The sequence below is a fragment of the Megalobrama amblycephala genome, linkage group LG15 (genome assembly GCF_018812025.1).
Source record: "Megalobrama amblycephala isolate DHTTF-2021 linkage group LG15, ASM1881202v1, whole genome shotgun sequence".
Classification (NCBI taxonomy): domain Eukaryota; kingdom Metazoa; phylum Chordata; class Actinopteri; order Cypriniformes; family Xenocyprididae; genus Megalobrama; species Megalobrama amblycephala.
Genome location: NC_063058.1, coordinates 20,410,613 through 20,432,128, shown reverse-complemented (window position 1 = coordinate 20,432,128; position 21,516 = coordinate 20,410,613). Strand labels below are relative to the sequence as shown.

General features: G+C 37.3%; 1 protein-coding gene across 2 annotated transcripts in view; it reads right to left on the bottom strand.

Annotated features, from left to right (window-relative positions):
• Positions 1-2,450: 2,450 nt before the first annotated feature.
• The window catches only part of cald1b (caldesmon 1b), a 44,686-nt gene continuing 25,620 nt past the window's right edge, over positions 2,451-21,516 (bottom strand). The window contains exons 4-18 of one of the 2 annotated variants that reach the window (XM_048157788.1): positions 14,716-14,835; positions 13,879-14,317; positions 13,722-13,766; positions 13,069-13,632; positions 12,521-12,562; positions 12,331-12,404; positions 11,971-12,229; positions 10,159-10,290; positions 9,973-10,016; positions 9,802-9,877; positions 9,587-9,727; positions 9,354-9,476; positions 5,598-5,666; positions 3,605-3,638; positions 2,451-2,599 (exon numbers count right to left, since the gene is read on the bottom strand). In XM_048157788.1, coding sequence (XP_048013745.1) covers positions 2,586-2,599; positions 3,605-3,638; positions 5,598-5,666; positions 9,354-9,476; positions 9,587-9,727; positions 9,802-9,877; positions 9,973-10,016; positions 10,159-10,290; positions 11,971-12,229; positions 12,331-12,404; positions 12,521-12,562; positions 13,069-13,632; positions 13,722-13,766; positions 13,879-14,317; positions 14,716-14,835 — 2,176 coding nt within the window. In that variant the 3' untranslated portion in view covers positions 2,451-2,585. The remainder of the gene's footprint in view (positions 2,600-3,604; positions 3,639-5,597; positions 5,667-9,353; positions 9,477-9,586; positions 9,728-9,801; positions 9,878-9,972; positions 10,017-10,158; positions 10,291-11,970; positions 12,230-12,330; positions 12,405-12,520; positions 12,563-13,068; positions 13,633-13,721; positions 13,767-13,878; positions 14,318-14,715; positions 14,836-21,516) is intronic. The other variant, XM_048157791.1, reaches the window with a different exon arrangement.

The following is a 21,516-nucleotide window of genomic DNA, read 5'->3' as shown; positions in this document are numbered from 1 at the left end:
TATATTACTACCAAAATACTTCATAATGCTGTATCTGTAAGATTTTTATTAATGTTTTATCAGATGTGTAGTGTTCATAGCATGACTTTGAGACTCCAAGTGCAAAGCATATGAATAAAATTCATATAGGCAAAAGCATCATCAGCGAAGCACAATCAAACATCTAAACCACAACATGTTACAAAGCATTATATCATGAGTGTAAATTCAACAGGTGATCTGAAACTCCAGAGGGAAGATGGGAAGCTCTAAAGATTTTTCTAAAGTATTTAAAAAAAAAAAATTATTAAAAGCTAAATGCACCAAAAGGTGCGGTCACATTTACTGCTGTTCTGTGAATTTTCGCAGGAAAAAATCCAGTCAATTTAATAGGAATCCAAGTTGCAATGGAGTTTCGAATTTGTTGCATTGCCCAACAGAAAGATGCATGGTTTGAAATTGACTTCTCTGTGAGCAGTGTTGGGGGTAACCATTACAAGTAACGCGAGTTATGTAATCAGATTACTTTTTCAAGTAACTAGTAAAGTAACGCATAACTATTACATTTTCAAAAAAGTAACGCTAGTTACTTTTTCTTATTTATTGATTGACACCTCTCCTGTCCTCATGTTGAGAGGAATCGTGAGTGCAGAGGCATTGTGTGGGTATTGTAGTTCTGTGAGCACAAAAACAGATTCAGCATTCCTCAAAATGAATAAAAGCAGTGAATTGCAAACTTTCATTTTAAACTTTTTATACTTTATGGACTTAATCTCACTTTATTCAATGTCTTTGCTGCTGACCTTTGGTGATCCAATTCAACCATAATAATAAGCAAAAACGACTTTAGTTGAACATCACATTTGTTTCATTTTTGTTTTTTATTGCTGCGCCCTCTACTGTACAGGCGTGAATTTGCATTTTCGGCTTATTCATTTCACTTTTGCTGTGAAAGGGCCTTTAGTTTGATCAAAAATAGAACTTTTATTTTTTGTTCTTTAAAAAAAAAAACATGCAAGCCCAGCTCAGGTGACAAAAAGTAATGCAAAAGTAATGTAATGCATTACTGTGTGTTCACACTGCCGGCGGCGAGAGCGTCAAAGTGACAGGAAGTCATTCATTTTCATTGAGAGCCGGCGGCGAGCTCCGGCGAGAGCGGCGCGGCGCGTCTTGGACGGTGAGCGTCGAGGAGAGTTGAAATCAAGTCAACTTTAGGGTAATGAGCTATGACGCGGTTCGGCGGCAACCAATCGGAATGTAGAGGCCCTCGCTTGAGAGGATTCCGATTGGTTGCCACAACTTGTCATTTACTTTGACCCTCCCGCCGGCGGCTGTTTGAACGAACAGTACAGCGTTGTTGGCAGGGCGGCCAAGGCGAATGTTGACGCTCTTGCCGGCGGCGGTGTGAACACACGGTTACTTTCCATAAAAAGTAACTATGTAACGCAATTTGTTACTTTTTAGGTAGTCTCAGCCTCAGATGTCACACCCACGGATCGTTGGCTGAACGTCTGATGCATAGGGCACATTTATCTGGAAACAATTCAGGAGTATCGAAGTCGTCATCTGGTTGGTTGAATTCTACAGGATGTTTTTGAGACTTTGTGTTGTATTGCATTCTTTAACGGTCCACCTGGAAACAAATGCTGACGCTAAACCCCCTCGTGAAAGAAGAACGCCGCCGTTTTTACAACTGTGACAATGAGCGCATATCAGGATCAACTAAACGCTGGATTTTCAAAAGTATGTTTAGTTGCAGCTCCACTGTGACAGTAAACTTGCACAATGTTTTTGAATGAATGATTTATTAGATGCACGCCGGTCTGTTATTGTAGGGACATCGACTTTACATTTTCACGCATGACGCGGAGCAAAATGAACTCTGATTGGTTGCGTTACATGTCAATCCAATGTCCTCTCGGCGGTCCTTGGCCAATGAAGGCTGCGATAGAATCCAGAGCTTCTGCCGTCAGTCTGAAGGTCTGACTATGCGAGACTACTTTATAAGGATCAACGCAATATTGTAACGCATTACTTTTAAAAGTAACTTTCCCCAACACTGTGTGTGAGCGGTGCTTCATACTTTGCTACACTATATTGACAATAGAATAATGTGACCGCATCTATTAGTTCTAATAGTAACTGGTAGCTGTAACTGTATTATAATTGTTTATTGTAAATTATTTTCTGATTTAACAAATGTAAAATGTTTATGTGCAAATGAGAATTTTTCATCATATATGGTTGCGAACAGCAGGGAAAAAAATAATGCTAAATGCAGCTAACCATATAATCATGCATAGTTAAGATAGCAAAATAAATAGGCTAATCAATGTTTAAAAGGGAGGTGAAAACACTTTCCACTTAAACACTTGCGTCCAATTAAACTCTGTCAAATGCATCTGCATTGACAGTAATACTAACACTTTAATATGCATTATTGGGCCTGTGTGATTTTAAACACATTTTTGTTTATTTTTGTATGATTTTTATTTTGTGCTGTGTTGGGTTGCCACTTGTAAAATCCGGGTCCTGAAGTTGCAAAATTATGCAAATTTTAAGGAAGCGTCTTCCATTTCAGCTGATCTGGGGTCATTCAGATGTCCTTATTTTCTTGTTCCTGCAGAACATAAGGGAACACGCTGTTAATGTGCTAATGAGTTAGCAAAGAGACAATACAGGAGAGTTACATTTGCCCCATATACGTCATGTGTATAACTCAGCAGGCTTTTTCAACACTTCTTCAAATACACGGAAGCAAATAGACCAGCCATCCGCACCTGTTCCCAGTTAGTGAGTTAACACGTTGGTGCCGTGACCCAGACGAATACACACAAGGTCTGAAATTGTGCTACAAGTGTGACATTTATCTAGTACATTGTCATCCTTGTGACTCTCAAGGACATGTTCAGCTGAAAGACCAGGGAAGATAGCTTCTTTGCTAACTTTTTCGCTAATATCTCTTTATAATAAACCACAAAAGCAGGATCACTGTCAGAATATGTGCTAGAAGTGGGTGCTAAGGCGGTTAATGTGACATAATGTGATACTTTTATCCCTTCTGTAACTCTAAATATTAAACTGCTTTGCTGTGTGACATCATGGTAATCCAGTGATTCACGTCCATGCAGTAACACAACAGAACAGCTGCGGCAGGGAATGCAACACGTCACGGGCACAATGATACACGGGAGGTGCTGGGTGAAATGAACACGCTGGAATTATGCCTGACACGCCGGCGGTCCACGGAGTACCAATTCAGGAGAACAAGGTCGGGGCTTTAAATATAGGGTGGCATGATACGTGAACGAGAGATTTGCGATCGCGCTGACCAGTTAGAGTTATGACTTCAGACATTTGCTGTCACCGCACTGTCAGTTAAAAAACCTCCCACTGCTCCACCCTTTAGGGAGCAAATCTACTAGATATTTTGTAAAATGTCTTTTTGGTCTAGTGAAAGTCAATGGGGACCTATGTTATTTTTTGGACCTCATTTTGATTTTCATTGTATGGACAAAAACAGTTGAAACATTCTTGACAATATCTCAAAGTCATACAGATTTGAGGGTAAGTGATGACAGAACTTTCATTTTTGGATGAACGATCACTTGTAAAAGTCACTCACCGTTTGTGACGAATTTACTCTTGGCTGCAAACACCTGGGACAAAAAGCAATACAAGAGTGTGATTTGAAAAAGTCTTGCATTAGGTATTTTAAACCTATTTTACATTTTCATATGAATCTATACAATGTGAAACATGAAAATGTGCAATTTTTAGAATCAAAATAGTTACAAATTGCCATGAGATTGTGTTGGTATTTTTGGTACTATTAAATGAGCAATTGTTAACATTGGGGGGAAATTAAACATGAGAACAGAAAATAAGCACACATACTCGCACACATCTTAATCTGACAGAATATTTTAGTCATAACAACTGAGAAGGGGATGATGGGATACAGGTGTGCTGATGGACCATTGTACATCAAACCGTTGTTATATACAGGTGCTGGTCATATAATTAGAATATCGTGAAAAAGTTCATTTTTTTATTGTAAATTATTTAAAAAAATGAAACTTTCATATATTGTAGATTCCCTACATGTAAAGTAAAACATTTCAAAAGTTTTTTTTTTTAATTTGTTGATTAGAGCGTACAGCTCATGAAAGTCCAAAATCCAGTATCTCAAAATATTAGAATATTTACATTTGAGTTTCATTAAATGACCATCCCTACAGTATAAATTTCGGGTATCTCTTGTTCTTTGAAACCACACTAATGTGGAAGACTGCTGACTTGGCAATGATCCAGGAGACAATCATTGACACCCTCCACAAAGAGAGTAAGTCACAGATGGTCATTATTGAATGGGGTGGCTGTTTACAGAGTGATGTATCAAAGCATATTAAATGCAAAGTTGACTGGAAGGAAGAAATTGGGTAGGCAAAGGTGCACAAGCAACAGGGATGACCACAAGCTTGAGAATACTGTCAAGTAAAGCCGATTCAGACACTTGGAGAGCTTCACAATGAATAGAATGAAGCCAGAGTCAGCGCATCAAGAGTCACCACACTCAGACATCAGGAAAAGGACAACCAAGCCACTTCTGAAACAGAAACAACATCAGAAGCTTCTTACCTGGGCTAAGGAGAAAAAGAACTGGACAGTGAACAGTGGTTGAAAGTCCTCTTTTCAGATAAAAGTAAATTTTGCATTTCATGTTGAAATCATGGTACCAGAGTCTGAAGGAAGACTGGAGAGGCACAGAATTCAAGCTGCTTGTGCTTGTGCAAGTCTAGTGTGAAGTTTCTGAAGTCAGTAATGATTTGGGGGGGCCGTGACGTCTGCTGGTGTTGGTCCATTGCGTTTTATCAAGTGCAAAGTCAATGCAGCCATCTTCCAGGAGATTTTGGAGCACTTTATGCTTCCATCTGCTGACAAGCTTTATGGAGATGCTGATTTCCTTTTCCAGCAGGACTTTAGCACCTGCCCACAGTGCAAAAACCACTTCCAAGTGTAATATTACTGTGCTTTATTGGCCAGCCAACATGCCTGACCCCTGAATCTATGGGATATTTTCAAGAGAAAGATGAGAAACAGTCGATCCAACAATATACAGATGATCTGAAGGCTCAATAGTGCCTCAGCAGTGCCACAGGCTGATCACTTCCATGCCACACTTCACTGATGCTGTAATTTGTGCTAGGAGCAAGTCATTTGCTGTAATATCTGCTGCCGACCAAGTATTGAGTGTACAAATGAACATACTTTAAAGAACTTGAACTTTTCTGTTTTGAAAATCCATTTTTTGATTGATCTTAGGAAATATTCTAATATTTTGAGATACTGGATTTTGGACTTTCATGAGCTGTATGCCCTAATCATCAAAATTTAAAAAAAAAAAAAAAAAAACTTTTGAAATGTTTTACTTTACATGTAGGGAATCTAGAATATATGAAAGTTTCATTTTTAAAAATAATTTACAATAAAAAAAATGAACTTTTTGATGATATTCTAATTATATGACCAGCACCTGTATAGTATAAAATGAACCACTGAGATGAACAGTCTTTTTGGAATCTCTTTGGTCTTTTATTTCAACCCACTTAGCTCACCTTGGCAGGTGTGGAGCCCTTTGTTTCCCATGGGCCACGTGGTTTAGTGACATCAGCTGGCTTCTGGTCCTGTCAAAACACAAAATCACAAACCATCCTCTATTAGATTTGCATATTGGTTGTTAATGGATTTTTTAAAATATGTTTCCTGTATTAAAATGTACCTTTCTAGAGGGGGATTGAATAGAAGCAGAGGAAAAACAGCGGACAGCAGTGTGACAGAAAAGGGAAAGGGATAAGAAAAGGTCACTGCTAGAGGAGTGGGAATGAGATAGAGATAAAAATCAGTAAATATAGCACAATAGTATTTAAAAAATACTGAGGTTGTTGATAAAACCATATAGAATGATTACCATTTTACCATGTACTACTGTATTTACATGGTACTCACTCTAAGGTACTTTGATGAGTACAATGGTGGTACATACTCAAAATGGCCAAGGTACATCCTGTGGTACCCAACTTATTAATGAAATATAGAACAATATTTTGTCTATATTAAGTACAATTTATTTTACAGCACACTTAAACACAGCAAAATTGAACAAAGTGGATCCGAAGAGTCCAAGAGATTTATAGAGTGGAACAAGTAAATTACTCCCTTATACTTCAATTGAATACTTTTGTGGTAAGATGGAGCCCAGTTTCAAGTATGTTAAATAACAATAATGACCAACAAATGTGCTTACAATCATATACATATCTAGAATTCTGGCGTGTTATTGGTTTGTTTTTGTGCTTGAGTTAAGGATTTGCGTTTCTGCTTTAGTTTTCTATTCATTCCCTCTGCCATTTTTTAATTTCTTCAATTTATGTTTACTGTTTCTTGTATTTGCAGCCGTGTTAACTTTTTTCTTTAGAATATGCTGTTTCTAATAAAGAAAAAGTTTTTTTTTGTTTGTTTGTTTTTTTTTTTTAAAAAGAAAGCAAATATTTTATTCTGAAAAAAATGTGAGTGCTGTAATTCTTAAACCAGAATCAGATGATCAAATGCAATACACTAATGACTCACTAGAGGGCCACCCTGTACCATACAGAATATAAGAGTTTACTTAGGCCTGGTTACAGCTCTGGTTCTCCCTAATGTTCTGTGATCTTCAAGCATAAAAACACATTAAAACTGATACCAGTTTAAATAAAAATTGATTGAACCAAACCTAATTTATCTCATAATTTTAATTTTAAAGAAATGCCCTTTCAGACACAGTCAGTTTTGTATTATAGTATTCATTGTCTATTGTAGACTCTAAACGCATCTATCAAAGTAGGTAAAATCTCTGCAGAGAGGATCTTCTGATGATCATAGATGGTGCAAGTCATTGTGATCAGTGTCTGTATCTTAAATAATTAGTCTCCCATTCACTTCTTAATGTATGTGTGTTACAGTATAAGTGATCTTGAAGACTGGTAAGAGTAACATAGAGCCATGAGTGAAATAAAGCTCAGGAGAGAAGATTTGAGACATTCCATATCTCTTGATTTAGTTCATAAATCTCTGATATCTCACCAGCTTTTATTTCCACTTTGTCCAACAGGTGGCATTAAACAACCATATATTTTTCAATAATTGAAATAAAGCTGAAATAAAATAAAATTTAAATATTACATAAAAAAATTTAACTTAAAAAAAAGCTCAAAAATTTAAATTGTAACTGAAATACAAACCCGATTCCAAAAAAGTTGGGACACTGTACAAATTGTGAATAAAAAAAGGAATGCAGTAATTTACAAATCTCATAAACTTATATTTTATTCACAATAGAATATAGATAACATATCAAATGTTGAAGGTGAGACATTTTGAAATGTTATGCCAAATATTGGCTCATTTTGGATTTCATGAGAGCTACACATTCCAAAAAAGTTGGCCGGAAAAGTTAAATGTACATATAAGGAACAGCTGGGGGACCAATTTGCAACTTATTAGGTCAATTGGCAACATGATTGGGTATAAAAAGAGCTTCTCAGAGTGGCAGTGTCTCTCAGAAGTCAAAATGGGCAGAGGATCACCAATTCCCCCAATGCTGCTGCTAGTGGAGCAATATCAGAAAGGAGTTTCACAGAGAAAAATTGCAAAGAGTTTGAAGTTATCATCATCTACAGTGCATAATATCATCCAAAGATTCAGAGAATCTGAAACAATCTCTGTGCGTAAGGGTCAAGGCCGGAAAACCATACTGGATGCCTGTGATCTTCGGGCCCTTAGACGGCACTGCATCACATACAGGAATGCTACTGTAATGGAAATCACAACATGGGCTCAGGAATACTTCCAGAAAACATTGTCGGTGAACACAATCCGCCGTGCCATTCGCCCTTCGCCCGCTAAAACTCTATAGGTGAAAAAAGAAGCCATATCTGAACATGATCCAGAAGCCCAGGCGTTTTCTCTGGGCCAAGGCTCATTTAAAATGAACTGTGACAAAGTGGAAAACTGTTCTGTGGTCAGACGAATCAAAATTTGAAGTTCTTTTGGAAAACTGGGACGCCATGTCATCCAGACTAAAGAGGACAAGGACAACCCAAGTTGTTATCAGCGCTCAGTTCAGAAGCCTGCATCTCTGATGGTATGGGGTTGCATGAGTCGGTGTGACATGGGCAGTTTACACATCTGGAAAGGCACCATCAATGCTGAAAGGTATATCCAAGTTCTAGAACAACATATATTCCCATCCAGACGTCGTCTCTTTCAGGGAAGACCTTGCATTTTCCAACATGACAATGCCAGACCACATACTGCATCAATTACAACATCATGGCTGCGTAGAAGAAGGATCCGGGTACTGAAATGGCCAGCCTGCAGTCCAGATCCTTCACCCATAGAAAACATTTGGTGCATCATAAAGAGGAAGATGCGACAAAGAAGACCTAAGACAGTTGAGCAACTAGAAGCCTGTATTAGACAAACGCATATCATTCCTATTCCTAAACTTGAGCAACTTGTCTCCTCAGTCCCCAGATGTTTGCAGACTGTTATAAAAAGAAGAGGGGATGCCACACAGTGGTAAACATGGCCTTGTCCCAACTTTTTTGAGATGTGTTGATGCCATGAAATTTAAAACTTATTTTTCCCTTAAAATTATAAATTTTCTCAGTTTAAACACTTGATATGTCATCTATGTTGTATTCTGAATAAAATATTGAAATTTGAAACTTCCACATCATTGCATTCTGTTTTTATTCACAATTTGTACAGTGTCCCAACTTTTTTGGAATCAGGTTTGTAAGTTTAAATTGAAGTACTAAACTTACAAAAACTAAAACTGGTATAAAACTTAATTAAACCTATATAGAATTATTTAAAAAAAATAAAATGACAAAAGCACATCATAGACTTACAAAAACTAAAATTAAAATAAAACTATAATAGTATATAAATAAGACAGACAGATAGATAGACAGATGTAACCCCTTCTGTTCGAACCACCCGCTCTAAGCGGGATTCGAACCCCGGTCCGCCAACATGGGAGTCGGGCCCTCTAACAAGGAGGGTAAAGACTGCAGTCTCTAGTGTCAGTTGCTACCGCTCTTACCAGCCTACGTCCGTTACACTCACCCCCTTAAACCGAACTCCCATCCGGGTCACGGCACCAATGTAACCACTCCTGTTTGAAACGCCCACTCTAAGAGGGACTCAAACCCGTGTCCAACGGCATGGGAGTCAGTCACTAGAGCACCTCTTGAGATCAGGGGAGTGAGGTTTACGTCGGTTTACGTTACACAGACAGACGATAGATAGACAAAACCAAGACTCACTGTTTTGGGAGGTGGTTTTTCTGGTTCAGGGGCTGGTTTCGGTTCAGTGGGCTTCGGCTCTGGAGTCTTGGTTTTCCAGCTGTTAATGCGACCAGCCACACCGATGTTCAGACCAGCTGTTTCCTGATAGGACAGTTATCAGAAATTTATACTTCTGTTTTCAGACAAAGTAATCCTGCTTTATCGGCTTCTTTCAGCGGTCATGTACTAAAACAGTTTCTCTCCTCTTGTACCTTGGTGACTGCTGGGGGGCTTGCAGGACTCGGGGTGGGATTGACCACATTCCCCTTCTCCCACATACTCTTGATGCTCCGCAGCCCTTCAGCCACAGGTACGTCCACGGGAGATTTGGGTGATCTGGTCACTTCTTTGGTCTGTTGAACAGATAAAGAGTCTCATACTAAGTCAAAAACGAGAGATGGCCGCTCTAGTGTTTACTGTTCCTCACCTGAACAGCAGAAGTGTACTGCTCCAGTCTGTTTCCAATCTTGCAAACTAATGGAGTGTGTGACGTCTTCACCGGACTGGTGTAAATAAAAAACAGCATCAACTCAGTACATCCCAAACCCCAGTTTGTGTTCAACGTTTGAGTAACACACACTATAAAATTACTTCTAACCTTTTTAAAGCAGATTTGTTCAGGAATTCTGCTTTCTCACCAATCTGTCAAACAAATGAAACAAATATAGTAGTCTATAAAGTGTATCACACAAAACTCATTACTATAGTACCATGTCCATGACCACATGGTAATACTATGATGCTTTTTGTAAGTGACACTAGAATAGGACAGAAAGTCACTGACTTTTGCAGAAGCGCCCTTTGGAGCGATGAATGGTGCTTTGCTCCCTTCTTTCGACTCCTCTTTCTGTTTTTTTTTCTCAGCTGCCTCTGCTCTCCTTCGCTCTATCTCTTCCTTCATCTTCCTCCTCTCTTCCTGTTCATTTTAGCGGAGAGAAGAAGACAAAAAAAGTGTATGATAGGCCGTTCACACAAAACACATTTTTGAATTCCAATTGTCAAATGGCCCCTTGAGCCAGGCCGCAAAGGTTGGAATGAATGTTGTTAAATGGGATGGTCAAGCATATAGAAGATGCCGTTGACAAGCGGCAGTAACATTTGTACTAGACTTCAACTGTCTGAAAACAAAACAGGGTTCACAACCTGTCTAAATATATTCACCGTGGTCCATTTATGTACATAATAAAGAGTATAAACTATATAAAATCGCATCTTAGTAATTGGGACGCAGCTGCAGTGATGGAATGACTTTACCAATTGGTGATTGGCTCTTGTATTTAGAAGGCGGGACTTATTCCACCATATTGCACATTGCACTTTCTCCCGTTCATAGTAATATAAGTGTACCGTCGGTCTTTGTATATCTAAACTCTTTGGTATAATTTGAAAGGCTATGTGTTCAACTGTGCACGTACACTAAAAAAACGCAGTATGCTTTAGTCTGCTTTAGATTTTAATTCTGTCACATTTGATGCATTCCAATTCACATACTATTTTTACCAGGTAGTATGCCAGAATAGGACTAGCATCCCAAATCATTTTTGAATTTTTAAATCAAGAATTTGTATATACGTTTTAGGCTAATATTACCAAAAATATTTTGCGCTACGGCAGGTTATGCAGTAGTATCAAGTAGGCTTGTCAAAAATACTGACTTCGATACCAGGTCGGTACTGAAATATTAAAAATTTGACGATACCAGCATTTCCCCCTAGCATTTTGAGCACTGTTGAGCGGATTCGTAAACGCCTCTGATTGGCCATTATGTGCTCAACAGATATTTCTGTGATTTACCTACAATGATCAATGCTTCAAAAACATGTTGTAAATAGACATGTGACGCTGTGTGACGAGCAGGGCGAATGAGAGCCGTGAGGGAGCGGTGCAAGGCCGGTAACGCGAGTGAAAATGAGTGTCAGCTGTGCGTTGCACCGGTCTCGAATCTCTCACGGAGGAGCTCCGGAAGCATAAAAGGGGATTGATGACAGTGAAGGACGAGAGAGGACCAGGCCTGGATTTTATGTTATGTTTTATTATGTTTGTGTGGCCGGCAGACGTCCGTGAGGGTCTGCTGGCATTTACTTTGATTTTGTATTTGTTTATCTTATATATTAAAGTTACGTTGAACAATCACCGGTTCCCGCCTCATTCTTCCCGTATCTACAAACATTACTACAGACGCTTACTCAGATACACATGGGAACGCTCCCAAAAAAGCAGGCATCTATCAGTGGATCCCTAATATATCTGCTGATAGATGGATGCTTTCAAATGCTCCCGTGTGTATCTGTGTAAGTGCTTGGTGAAGGTTTTTGAAGCGTTGATCATTGGAGCCAATCACAGACATATCTGTTGAGCATGTGAACACAATGGCCAATCAGAGGTGTTTAAAAATCCGCTCAACAGCACTGAACATGCTAGGGGGAAATGCGGATATCAACACATTTTTAAAATTTCAGCACCGGTACTTTTGACAACCCTATTATCAAGTATTCTGAACATATACTTAAAAGTACATACTTTCCCACCAGCAGAGCAGTACTGTAAGTAGAATTAGTACGCAAATTAAAGCCATACTTGTATCTTTTTTTTTTACCTCCTCTTTGGCTTTCTTTTCTGCCAGCTGCTGTTTCTTCTGCTTCTCCTCCTCCTCCAGAATCTTCTTCCTCTCCTCCCTCTTCTTCTTCAGCTCCTCCAGTTCGGCCTCGGCCATTTGCTGCTTCTGCTTCATCTTCTCCAGCACCTCACTGTCCGTCTCGTTCCGCCGGCGCTTCAGCTCCTGCAGCTTGCGTTCTGCCTCCAGCTTGGCGATGGGATCCTGCTTCTCTGTTTCAGGAGAACGCAAGCTGGATGGACTAAAATGTGAAGAAAAAATAGCTTTATACTCATTGTGGCTCTCCAAAAACAAAAGTGCAAACAGAATCAGTTGTGAAATGACAAATTAATCTCTCTGTGCCTTAGTGTCTTCTCTGGTTTCTTGGCTTTGGCGGTGCTATCAGCTACATCTTGTGGTTTTGTCGACACTTTCAGCTTTGAACGGAGAAAAAATGAATGAGCTTTATTATTTTATTCTCAGGTTGAGCTGTTCTTCTGTCAAACACAAACTTTCTGGTAGAGCTGTGATGCTATTTGCACCATTAACTTACTTTGTCACGTAAAAAGGAAGGTTTCGTCTTTTCCTCCACAACCTAAAGAGACAAAAACAGGTGCTTAATTTCTGTTATTAGATTTAACAAGTGATTTTTTCTAACATAGCATTCAGTGGGTATTGCATGGAGAATTGACCACACTGCATGCAAAAACAGAGCAACACTAGGCAGTTTTGACACAAATATTGCATTTTCAGAATTGCATATACATAAAGCAAAGTGACATGTGATCGTAAATGGGTTAATCCTATGAAAACATGTCCAGGTGACATTTCACCACAAAATCAATAGGAAAAATAATTAATTATATTATGCATTAAAAAAACATTTTCAATGGTGATTCTCATTAAAACAATTACATTTTTCGCATTATGTTAATGAGAATGATAAATCCTTTATAGGGGTGAAATGACCTGGACATGTTCTTCACAGGTTTCATGAGATTCACACTGTGTCCATCCAGTCAAACCGAAAAGCGCATTAAAAGCGTGAGCTGTGCATACGTCTGCGATTTCTATGCATCACTCAGGGTAAGAGGTGAATACCTCCTCTTTCTTTGATTTGACTTTTTCTTCAAGTTTGGCCTTCGTTTCTTCAGCCTCTTTCTTCCATTTAGGCTTTTCCTCAACCTCTTTCTTTGGAGTCACAGGTTTCTCCTCAACCTTCTTCTTTGGTGTTGATGGTTTTTCTTCAACCTCCTTCTTCAGTTGTGGTTTCTCCTCTTCTTTCTTTGGGGTTTTGGCCTTCACCTCAACTTCCCTAAATGATTTTTTGGGCGTTTCTTCAACAGCTACATGGGGTTTCTCTTGCTCTTTCACAGGTTTTTCAGCCTCCTTCTTCTCTGGAGCTTCATCTTGAATTCGAACCTTTACCTCCACAAGTTTTTCTTCAGGTTCCTTTACATGTTCTTCTTTCTCCACCTGTTCTTCCTTCTCAATCTGTGGTGTAGCTGGCTCCACTAAGACTTCCACCTCTATTTTGTCCTCTTTTGCTGGTTCTTTTGTTGATATCAGACTTTCAGCTTCTACCTTTTTATTTTCTAAATCTGCACTTGCTAAATCTGCATTTGTTTGTTCTTTAGTTTCTATATTTTCACTGACAGATTCTTCCTAGAATATAGAAATAATTTCAGACAAATAAATCAATTCAAAAGCATTCACCAATTTTTTGTTATAAACTGTTGTTAAGAACCTCATACCTCATTTGGTGCCTCTGGTTCTTTGGGTTTCTCCTCCATGGATTCCTGTAACAAATGAAGTGTCAGAATAAACTAATAATGCAGAAACCACATGAAATAAATCACTAATGTACCCATCATAAGATGGAATGACAGCAAAAAATGTTGAGGAAATGACCTGTTCTCTGAGGTAGGACCTCTGGGGTCTTTCTTCCTCTTCTGGTTTCTCTATCTTCTCAGAAGATTCTTTGGGTTCTTCCACTGCTGTGAATGACATCGGATCCTCCTTTACTGTGATTGTCTCCTCAGCCTCCACATTGCTTTCCTCTATCTTTTCCTCCTCTTTCATCTCTTCCTTTTCCTTCCAGGAATTGGTTTCTGTTGAAGGAACCTCATTTTGGGAGGACTCTTGTTTGTCGTTTCTATGACTTGGCTCGTCCTCTGTGGCGGCGGTGACAGTTTCATCAGTGATGGTGGGATCAATTTCCTTCTGTCTCTCCAAAGCTTCCTTCATCCTTTTCTGTCTCCGCTCCTCTCTCTTGGCGATCCTGTCCAAGAGAGCCTGTTCATCATCCTCAGTTGGTGCAGAACTGGTGATCAATGAGGACGTCTCTGTACTGAAAACAACACCATTAACCATTAAGTAAATTGTGGCCTTTGTTCTATCATTTTTAGATAAATCGTGGCCACGAATTAATAATTAATTCCCACGACTGATTCATTAATTCTCTTGTTTTAGTAAATCATGGCCATGTTGTACTAATTCATTCTCTCATTTTGATTTAACTAAAACAAGGAAACAAATTATTACAATGTGGCCACGTTTTAGTAAAACAAGGGAACAAATTCTTAATTTGTAGCCACGATTTAACTAAAATGAGGGAATAAATTCTTAATTTGTGGCCACAATATTTATATATATATTTCCCGCTTACCATGTGCAGGGCTCCATAATACGACAGTTTTTTTTTTTTTTTAACAAAATGCATGAAAAACTGGTTTTGGATGGATCTACCTGTTCGTTTCTGTTGAAGTAGTACTTGACTCATCATTCTCCATATTGCGCAGGCGTTCCTGACGGGCTCGTCTCCGACGCTCCCGGGCCACTTCCTCATCATCATCATGAGAGTTCATCCTGTAGAGGCGGTGGGACACGGACATGTAAGTTACGACTCTCATTCTTCAGTATGAATGCAGACAGACAATAGTGACAGATATATGATTGCTTCTTGGCTCTGCACTGAAAGAGCATGTGGGAAATAAACATCACCCCAAAGAGTCAATAATGATTATACAACCAAATGTGAGCTTGAATCTACACGGAGTCTACTAAATAATATGATCAGATTTTTAAGCTAAAAGAATAGAAATTCTTTTTTGAGTCATATGTGGATAAATAGCACAGAAAATCTAGTTAAAAAGTATTACTATTAAATTATTTAAATTTAATCATTTTATTATTTAATATACATTAAAATGTATTATTTAAATTTTTTGTTATTTATTTGAAACATTGGCCATGCTTAGTGTGGTTGTTTATCTATAATATTTTATATTACTGAAAAAAATTAAATATTTTTTAAAGTAAAAAGTATAAATTAGCATATAATTTAAGGTGAAAATCTATATTATCTTCAACAAGACAATATATGTACTTGTACAATAAATTACTGTTACAAATTTTGTAAATACAAAATAAGAGTCATTTTGTAATTGATTATAAAAATAAAATAAAATAAATAAATAAAAAACTAGTAAAATGTTTCCAGAAGTCCCTGTATTACCATGGAAATGCCACTTGTAACTTTTAAAGGTGCCCTAGAATTAAATATTGAATTTATATTGGCATAGTTGAATAACAAGAGTTCAGTACATGGAAAAGACATACAGTGAGTCTTAAACTCCATTGTTTCCTCCTTCTTATATAAATCTCATTTGTTTAAAAGACCTCCAAAGAGCAGGCGAATCTCAACATAACACCAACTGTTACGTAACAGTCGGGATCATTAATATGTACGCCCCCAGTATTTGCATATGCCAGCCCATGTTCAAGGCATTACACAAGGGCAGCCAGTATTAACGTCTGGATCTGTGCACAGCTGAATCATCAGACTAGGTAAGCAAGCAAGAACAATAGTGAAAAATGGCAGATGGAGCGATAATAACTGACATGATCCATGATTACATGATATTTTTAGTGATATTTGTAAATTGTCTTTCTAAATGTTTCGTTAGCATGTTGCTAATGTACTGTTAAATGTGGTTAAAGTTACCATCGTTTCTTACTGTATTCACGGAGACAAGAGCCGTCGCTATTTTCATTTTTTAAACACTTGCAGTCTGTATAATTCATAAACACAACTTCATTCTTTATAAATCTCTCCAACAGTGTGTAATGTTAGCTTTAGCCACGGAGCACCATCAAACTCATTCAGAATCAAATGTAAACATCCAAATAAATACTATACTTACAGGAATCGATGTATGCAAGCAGCATGAATGACGAACATCTTGTAAAGATCCATTTGAGGGTTATATTAGCTATGTGAACTTTGTAAATTGACTGTATTATAGTCGACAGCTCAGAGGGGGCAGGGAGTGCGCGATTTAAAGGGGCCGCAGCATGAATCGGTGCATAGTTAATGATGCCCCAAAATAGGCAGTTAAAAAAAATTTATTAAAAAAAATCTATGGGGTATTTTGAGCTAAAACTTCACAGACACATTCAGGGGACACCTTAGACTTATGTTACATCTTGTAAAAAAACGTTCGATGACACCTTTAATTCATGGCCTTCATTCTCTAAATGTGCTTCAATATACAATATTTATTATATTCATGTACAGCATTTAAGTGGTATCCATGTTACATGTCAAAAAACATGGCAATGAAATGCCAATACAAATGTTTGTTGTACAATTTTTAAGACCCTGAGATTCATATAAACAGCTTCTTGCGTTTATTTATGTTTGGTTTACCAGCTTGCTTAAGATACCGGTCAGACCCGAAAACCTCAGCTGTAATGAAATCTTTGAGGCATGGGAGTATACAGAGAGGGGTTTGGACTGCAATCTGAGGGGAAAGCTTTGTTAGCATCCTAGCGTCATGGTAAATTAGCCAGATTGTAAACTTAGATGCCAAATATGCTTTTTCCCCTCAGAGTTGCCTCATTGTCGGTCTCAGATGTTGCACCCACAATGTCGGGCTCAAATTCTCCCTCTTGCAGCTGAAGTTGAGTGATTCCAGCCTGGCTTGAGTTTGCCATGGCATGTTGGTGTTTATAAGGCAGTGAGAGCACTTGAAATGACCAATTGATGGAGGATGGGTTTTATTTTTTCCCCTTCTCCTCTTCACTTCCCTTCCCAATCATTTGCAGATGTTGTAGATGCTAGAGAGAAAGCCATAACAGGGACCGCAATTTTGTTTCTCCTTCTCGAGACCAAAAGCGGAAATCCGAAACAATCCAGTCCTCTCAGGGAGTTCCATTTGAAAAAGGTCATCCAAGAAGACAGTCAGATGGAGTATCTGTGATTTTCTTGGAAGAATACAGTACATCTTCTGTAAGAAGTGTCTCTGGATGAATACAATAGCTTTCAGACCTCCAGTGCTGCAGATGAAATGCAAGGAGAGATGGAGGGAGAAAACTCACACTCCTGACAGATACTGAAATATTATGGCCGAATCCTGGAATAAAAGCAGCAATCAAAACATTCCAAAGTCTGTGGAGTTTCCTTTACCTGCTGCAGAGAGACTCGGCACATTGTATTGACAACCCTTTAAAAGATAACCAGGGCTGCATTTCCCAACAGCATCATAAACCTAAGAGATCGTAGTGACTGTTGGTGCAATTGGGTTCTGCAATATACTGGTCAAAAATACATAGCAGTGCTAGTTTAATGTCCCTCATATCACTCTGTGGTCTCTTTCATTTCACATAATATTTCATGTTCATTTATTATTGTCACAATCAGGATTGCCAGGCATTCACAACAAAACCCGCACAATTGCTACTCCAAACTAGCCCAAAACTAGCCCAATCGCATTTCGGGGGGTGGGTGTCTGCCAGTAAAAATCGCGTTCCCGGGGGTAAAATCCACATTTTTGTCGGGGTTCCCCCCATTCCAGGGGCTAAATATCATGTTATATGGGGTCGCTTCAACCCACGGAAATGAAAAACAACACGCGGAAACAGTGTTAAAGTAGCCCAATTCTTGGCAACACTGGTCACAATCACCAGATGGAGAGCCCTTGATAGCCACCAGAGGGCGCTCCAAATCATTCCCTCATAAACTACATTTCCCACAATTCTCTGCATGTACTCATCAACACTCATTGCATTCAGCTGTTGCTCATTAGCCTTGTTAACTCTGCCTATATAAAAAGGGTTAAAGGGTTAGTTCACCCAAAAATTCTGTCATTAATTAATCAATTAAATTAAAGACCTTCGTTCATCTTCAGAACACAAATTAAGATATATTCCATAAAATCTGATGGCTCAGTGAGGCCTGTGTATTTAAAACAGTTCATGTGACTACAGTAGTTCAACCTTAATGTTACGAAGCGACGAAAATACAAAATACAAACAAAATAACGACTTTATTCAACAATATCTATAGTGGTTCGGAGCGCGTATCAAACTGCCAAAGTCACGTGATTTCAGTAAACGAGGCTTCGTTACGTCACATGTGTTTCGAAATTTCAATGGTGCACCACTGGCGTGCCACGGGCGTGACTCGGCAGTTTGATACACGCTCCGAACCACTGATTCAAAGCAAAAGATTCATAAAGCTTCGAAGCTTCATAAAGCAGTGTTTTGAAATTGCCTATCACTAGATATTGTTGAATAAAGTCATTATTTTGTTTTTTTGGCACACAAATGTATTCTCGTCGCTTCATAATATTAAAGTTAAACCACTGTAGTCACATGAACTGTTTTAAAGATGTTTTTAGTAGCTTTCTTAGAATCTGAAAGTGTTAATTATCTTGCTGCCAATAGAGGCCTCACTGAGCCATCGGATTTTATCAAAAATATCTTAATTTGTGTTCTGAAGATGAAGGTCTTACGGGTGTAGAACGACATGAGGGTGAGTACTTAATGACAGGATTTTCATTTTTGGGTGAACTAACCCTTTAACTGGGTTTATATAGATAGAGTTAACGAGGCTAATGAGCAACAGCTGAATGCAATGAGTGTTGATGAGTCCAGGCAGACAATTATAGGAAATTTAACTCATCATTGCGAAGTCTTGTATATGTCACACTGCATTTCTGAGCATTATTTCTGGTTTTCCATCTCATGGTTTTGATCTTCTGCTTGTATCCCTGGATTTCCCTGTTTGCCTGTGTCTTGTACTCTGTCATTGTTTGTATTGTTTGCCCAGTGGTTTTGACCCTTGCCTGTTATATGGATTACAAATCTGGAATGCCCCAATAAAAGCTGCGTCTCGGAGCAGTTCGTGACAATTATCATGTACAGTCAATCTGTAATGATCACAAGATGCTTCTGCCTAATAACAAGACATCATACAGCTACATATTCAATTTATGAATATTATACTGTAACGAAATCCATAGTTTTAAAGGTAAAAGAATGTAAAAATTGTATAAAAATAATATAAATTTAAAATTAAAATAAATAGAAATAAAAAATATATTTAACAGGACATTAAAATTAAAATAAATTTTATGTTCTGTTTTATTTATAATTTATAATATTTCAATATTAGTTTGAAATATTTTACATTTTTTAAAAAAAGAAAAAATATAATTTACAGTGAAAATCTATATTACATTCAACAAGTTTACAATACAACATTGTTAAAGTTATTTCTAAGAACAAAATACAAGTCATTTTAAAATGTACTATGAAAAAACATCACCCTTATGCATCATCTAAATATGCATCAGTGAATGATTTGTAAAGTGTTATGTCAAAGAACTGATACAATAACATGAAATTCTTTTCAGACGCTGGCATTGTGGCACAAAGTAAATGAAAAATTAATCCTTATAATTCACATGCTGAAAACTGTAACTGAATTAGACGCCACATACCATTTCTTTGACAGATACTTGGATGTTTGAAAATTAAACTGGACAGAATTATGATGGCGGCATTGTTCTGAAGTGGTAATGAAGTGAACAAACACATTCAGAAAATATGCTGACGCATCTGTGAGCTGTTTAATCAAGCACAATGGATTTATTGGTGGTGCCGTGATCACGTCCTTTGACATAAATATGCGTGTTCTCTCCGTTGCTGTTTTGAACTGGAAACCATGACAGGCAGCTGGGATTTGGGGGAGTTTAGATTCTTTAGCATCAATAATTTCCATCAAGAATATTTCTTTTCCAGATATGATTCCAATAAAGTTTGTTTTCTCCACTACAAAGCCAGTGGATGTGGTAGAAATGCCTTGAGGTTTCTTTCTTGAGACTCATCCATCTCAATAAAGATTTTCTCCGGGTCATTCCAGCACATATGCATCGAACAGTTTCTGAGGCCAGACTGAAATATGACATTGTGCAGCAGAAGTGAAGGATTACACAGAAGAGAAATATACTGCCCTCACTCAGAGTTTAACATGCACACAGAAAAAGGAGAAAGTGTCACAATTCATCATTTCTCCAGATGAAAGGCTTTTATTAAGTAAGGCGTGGTGGATTTGGCTTGGGTATCGACTGGATTTGAAAGTGATTTTTAGCAAAGGTTTGATTTCCTTTTTAGACCAGATTGATGAAACTTAAAAGTGATTTTTTTTTGTCAATCTACTTTCTCATAGTTTAATATGCTGTGAACACCAGGTCAAAGACAAATAAGAGAATATATATATTTTATATGGTTTTAACCATTTTTTGTATTTTTTTTTAGCAAAGGAATGTTTCCAAATATATTTTTCTAGGTAAAAAGTATTTAATAAGTATATAATTAGGGCTGTCAAGCGATTAAAATTTTTTACACAATGTGCTGATTAATCAAATTAATCGCAAATTAATTGCACATCAAATTTGTTTTTGAAATTACCCCTTAAAAGATAATTTAAAGTCATTATTGTGTTAAATGAGAAAAGCATCAAATAGACATTACAAAAAGTAGCTTTAGAAAGAAATATATATATATATATATATATATATATATATATATATAAAATAAATTATAAAATATAATAATAATAAAATATTACTCTTAAAAATGTCTTTTCAAGACTTTCATTATTTTAATGAGGCTTTTTTTATACATTATGATATCAGCACAGCTGTGATTTTTGATTTTATGCTATCAAAAAATATCCAAATTAATTTTAAGAAATTAAAAACATGCTTATCATAGAAAAAGTGTACAGAAGAGGATTAGGGCCAAGCAATAATAAAAAAATAAAACCATCTCAAGATTAAAGTTGTTAAATTTCGAGAAAAAAGTCTAAATAAAATGTTGAGATTAAACTCGTTAAATTACGAGAAAAAACTTGTTAAATTTCAAGAAAAAAGTCGAGATAAAATGTTGAGAATAAACTCGTTAAATTACGAGAAAAAACTCGTTAAATTTCAAGAAAAAAGTCGAGATAAAATGTTGAGAATAAACTCGTTAAATTACGAGAAAAAACTCGTTAAATTTCAAGAAAAAAGTCGAGTTAAATGTTGAGAAAAAACTCGTTAAATTTCGAGAAAAAAGTCGAGATAAAATGTTGAGAATAAACTCATTAAATTACGAGAAAAACGTTGTTAAATTTCGAGAAAAAAGTCGAGATAAAATGTTGAGAATAAAATCATTAAATTACGAGAAAAAAGTTGTTAAATTACGAGAACAAATTTGTTA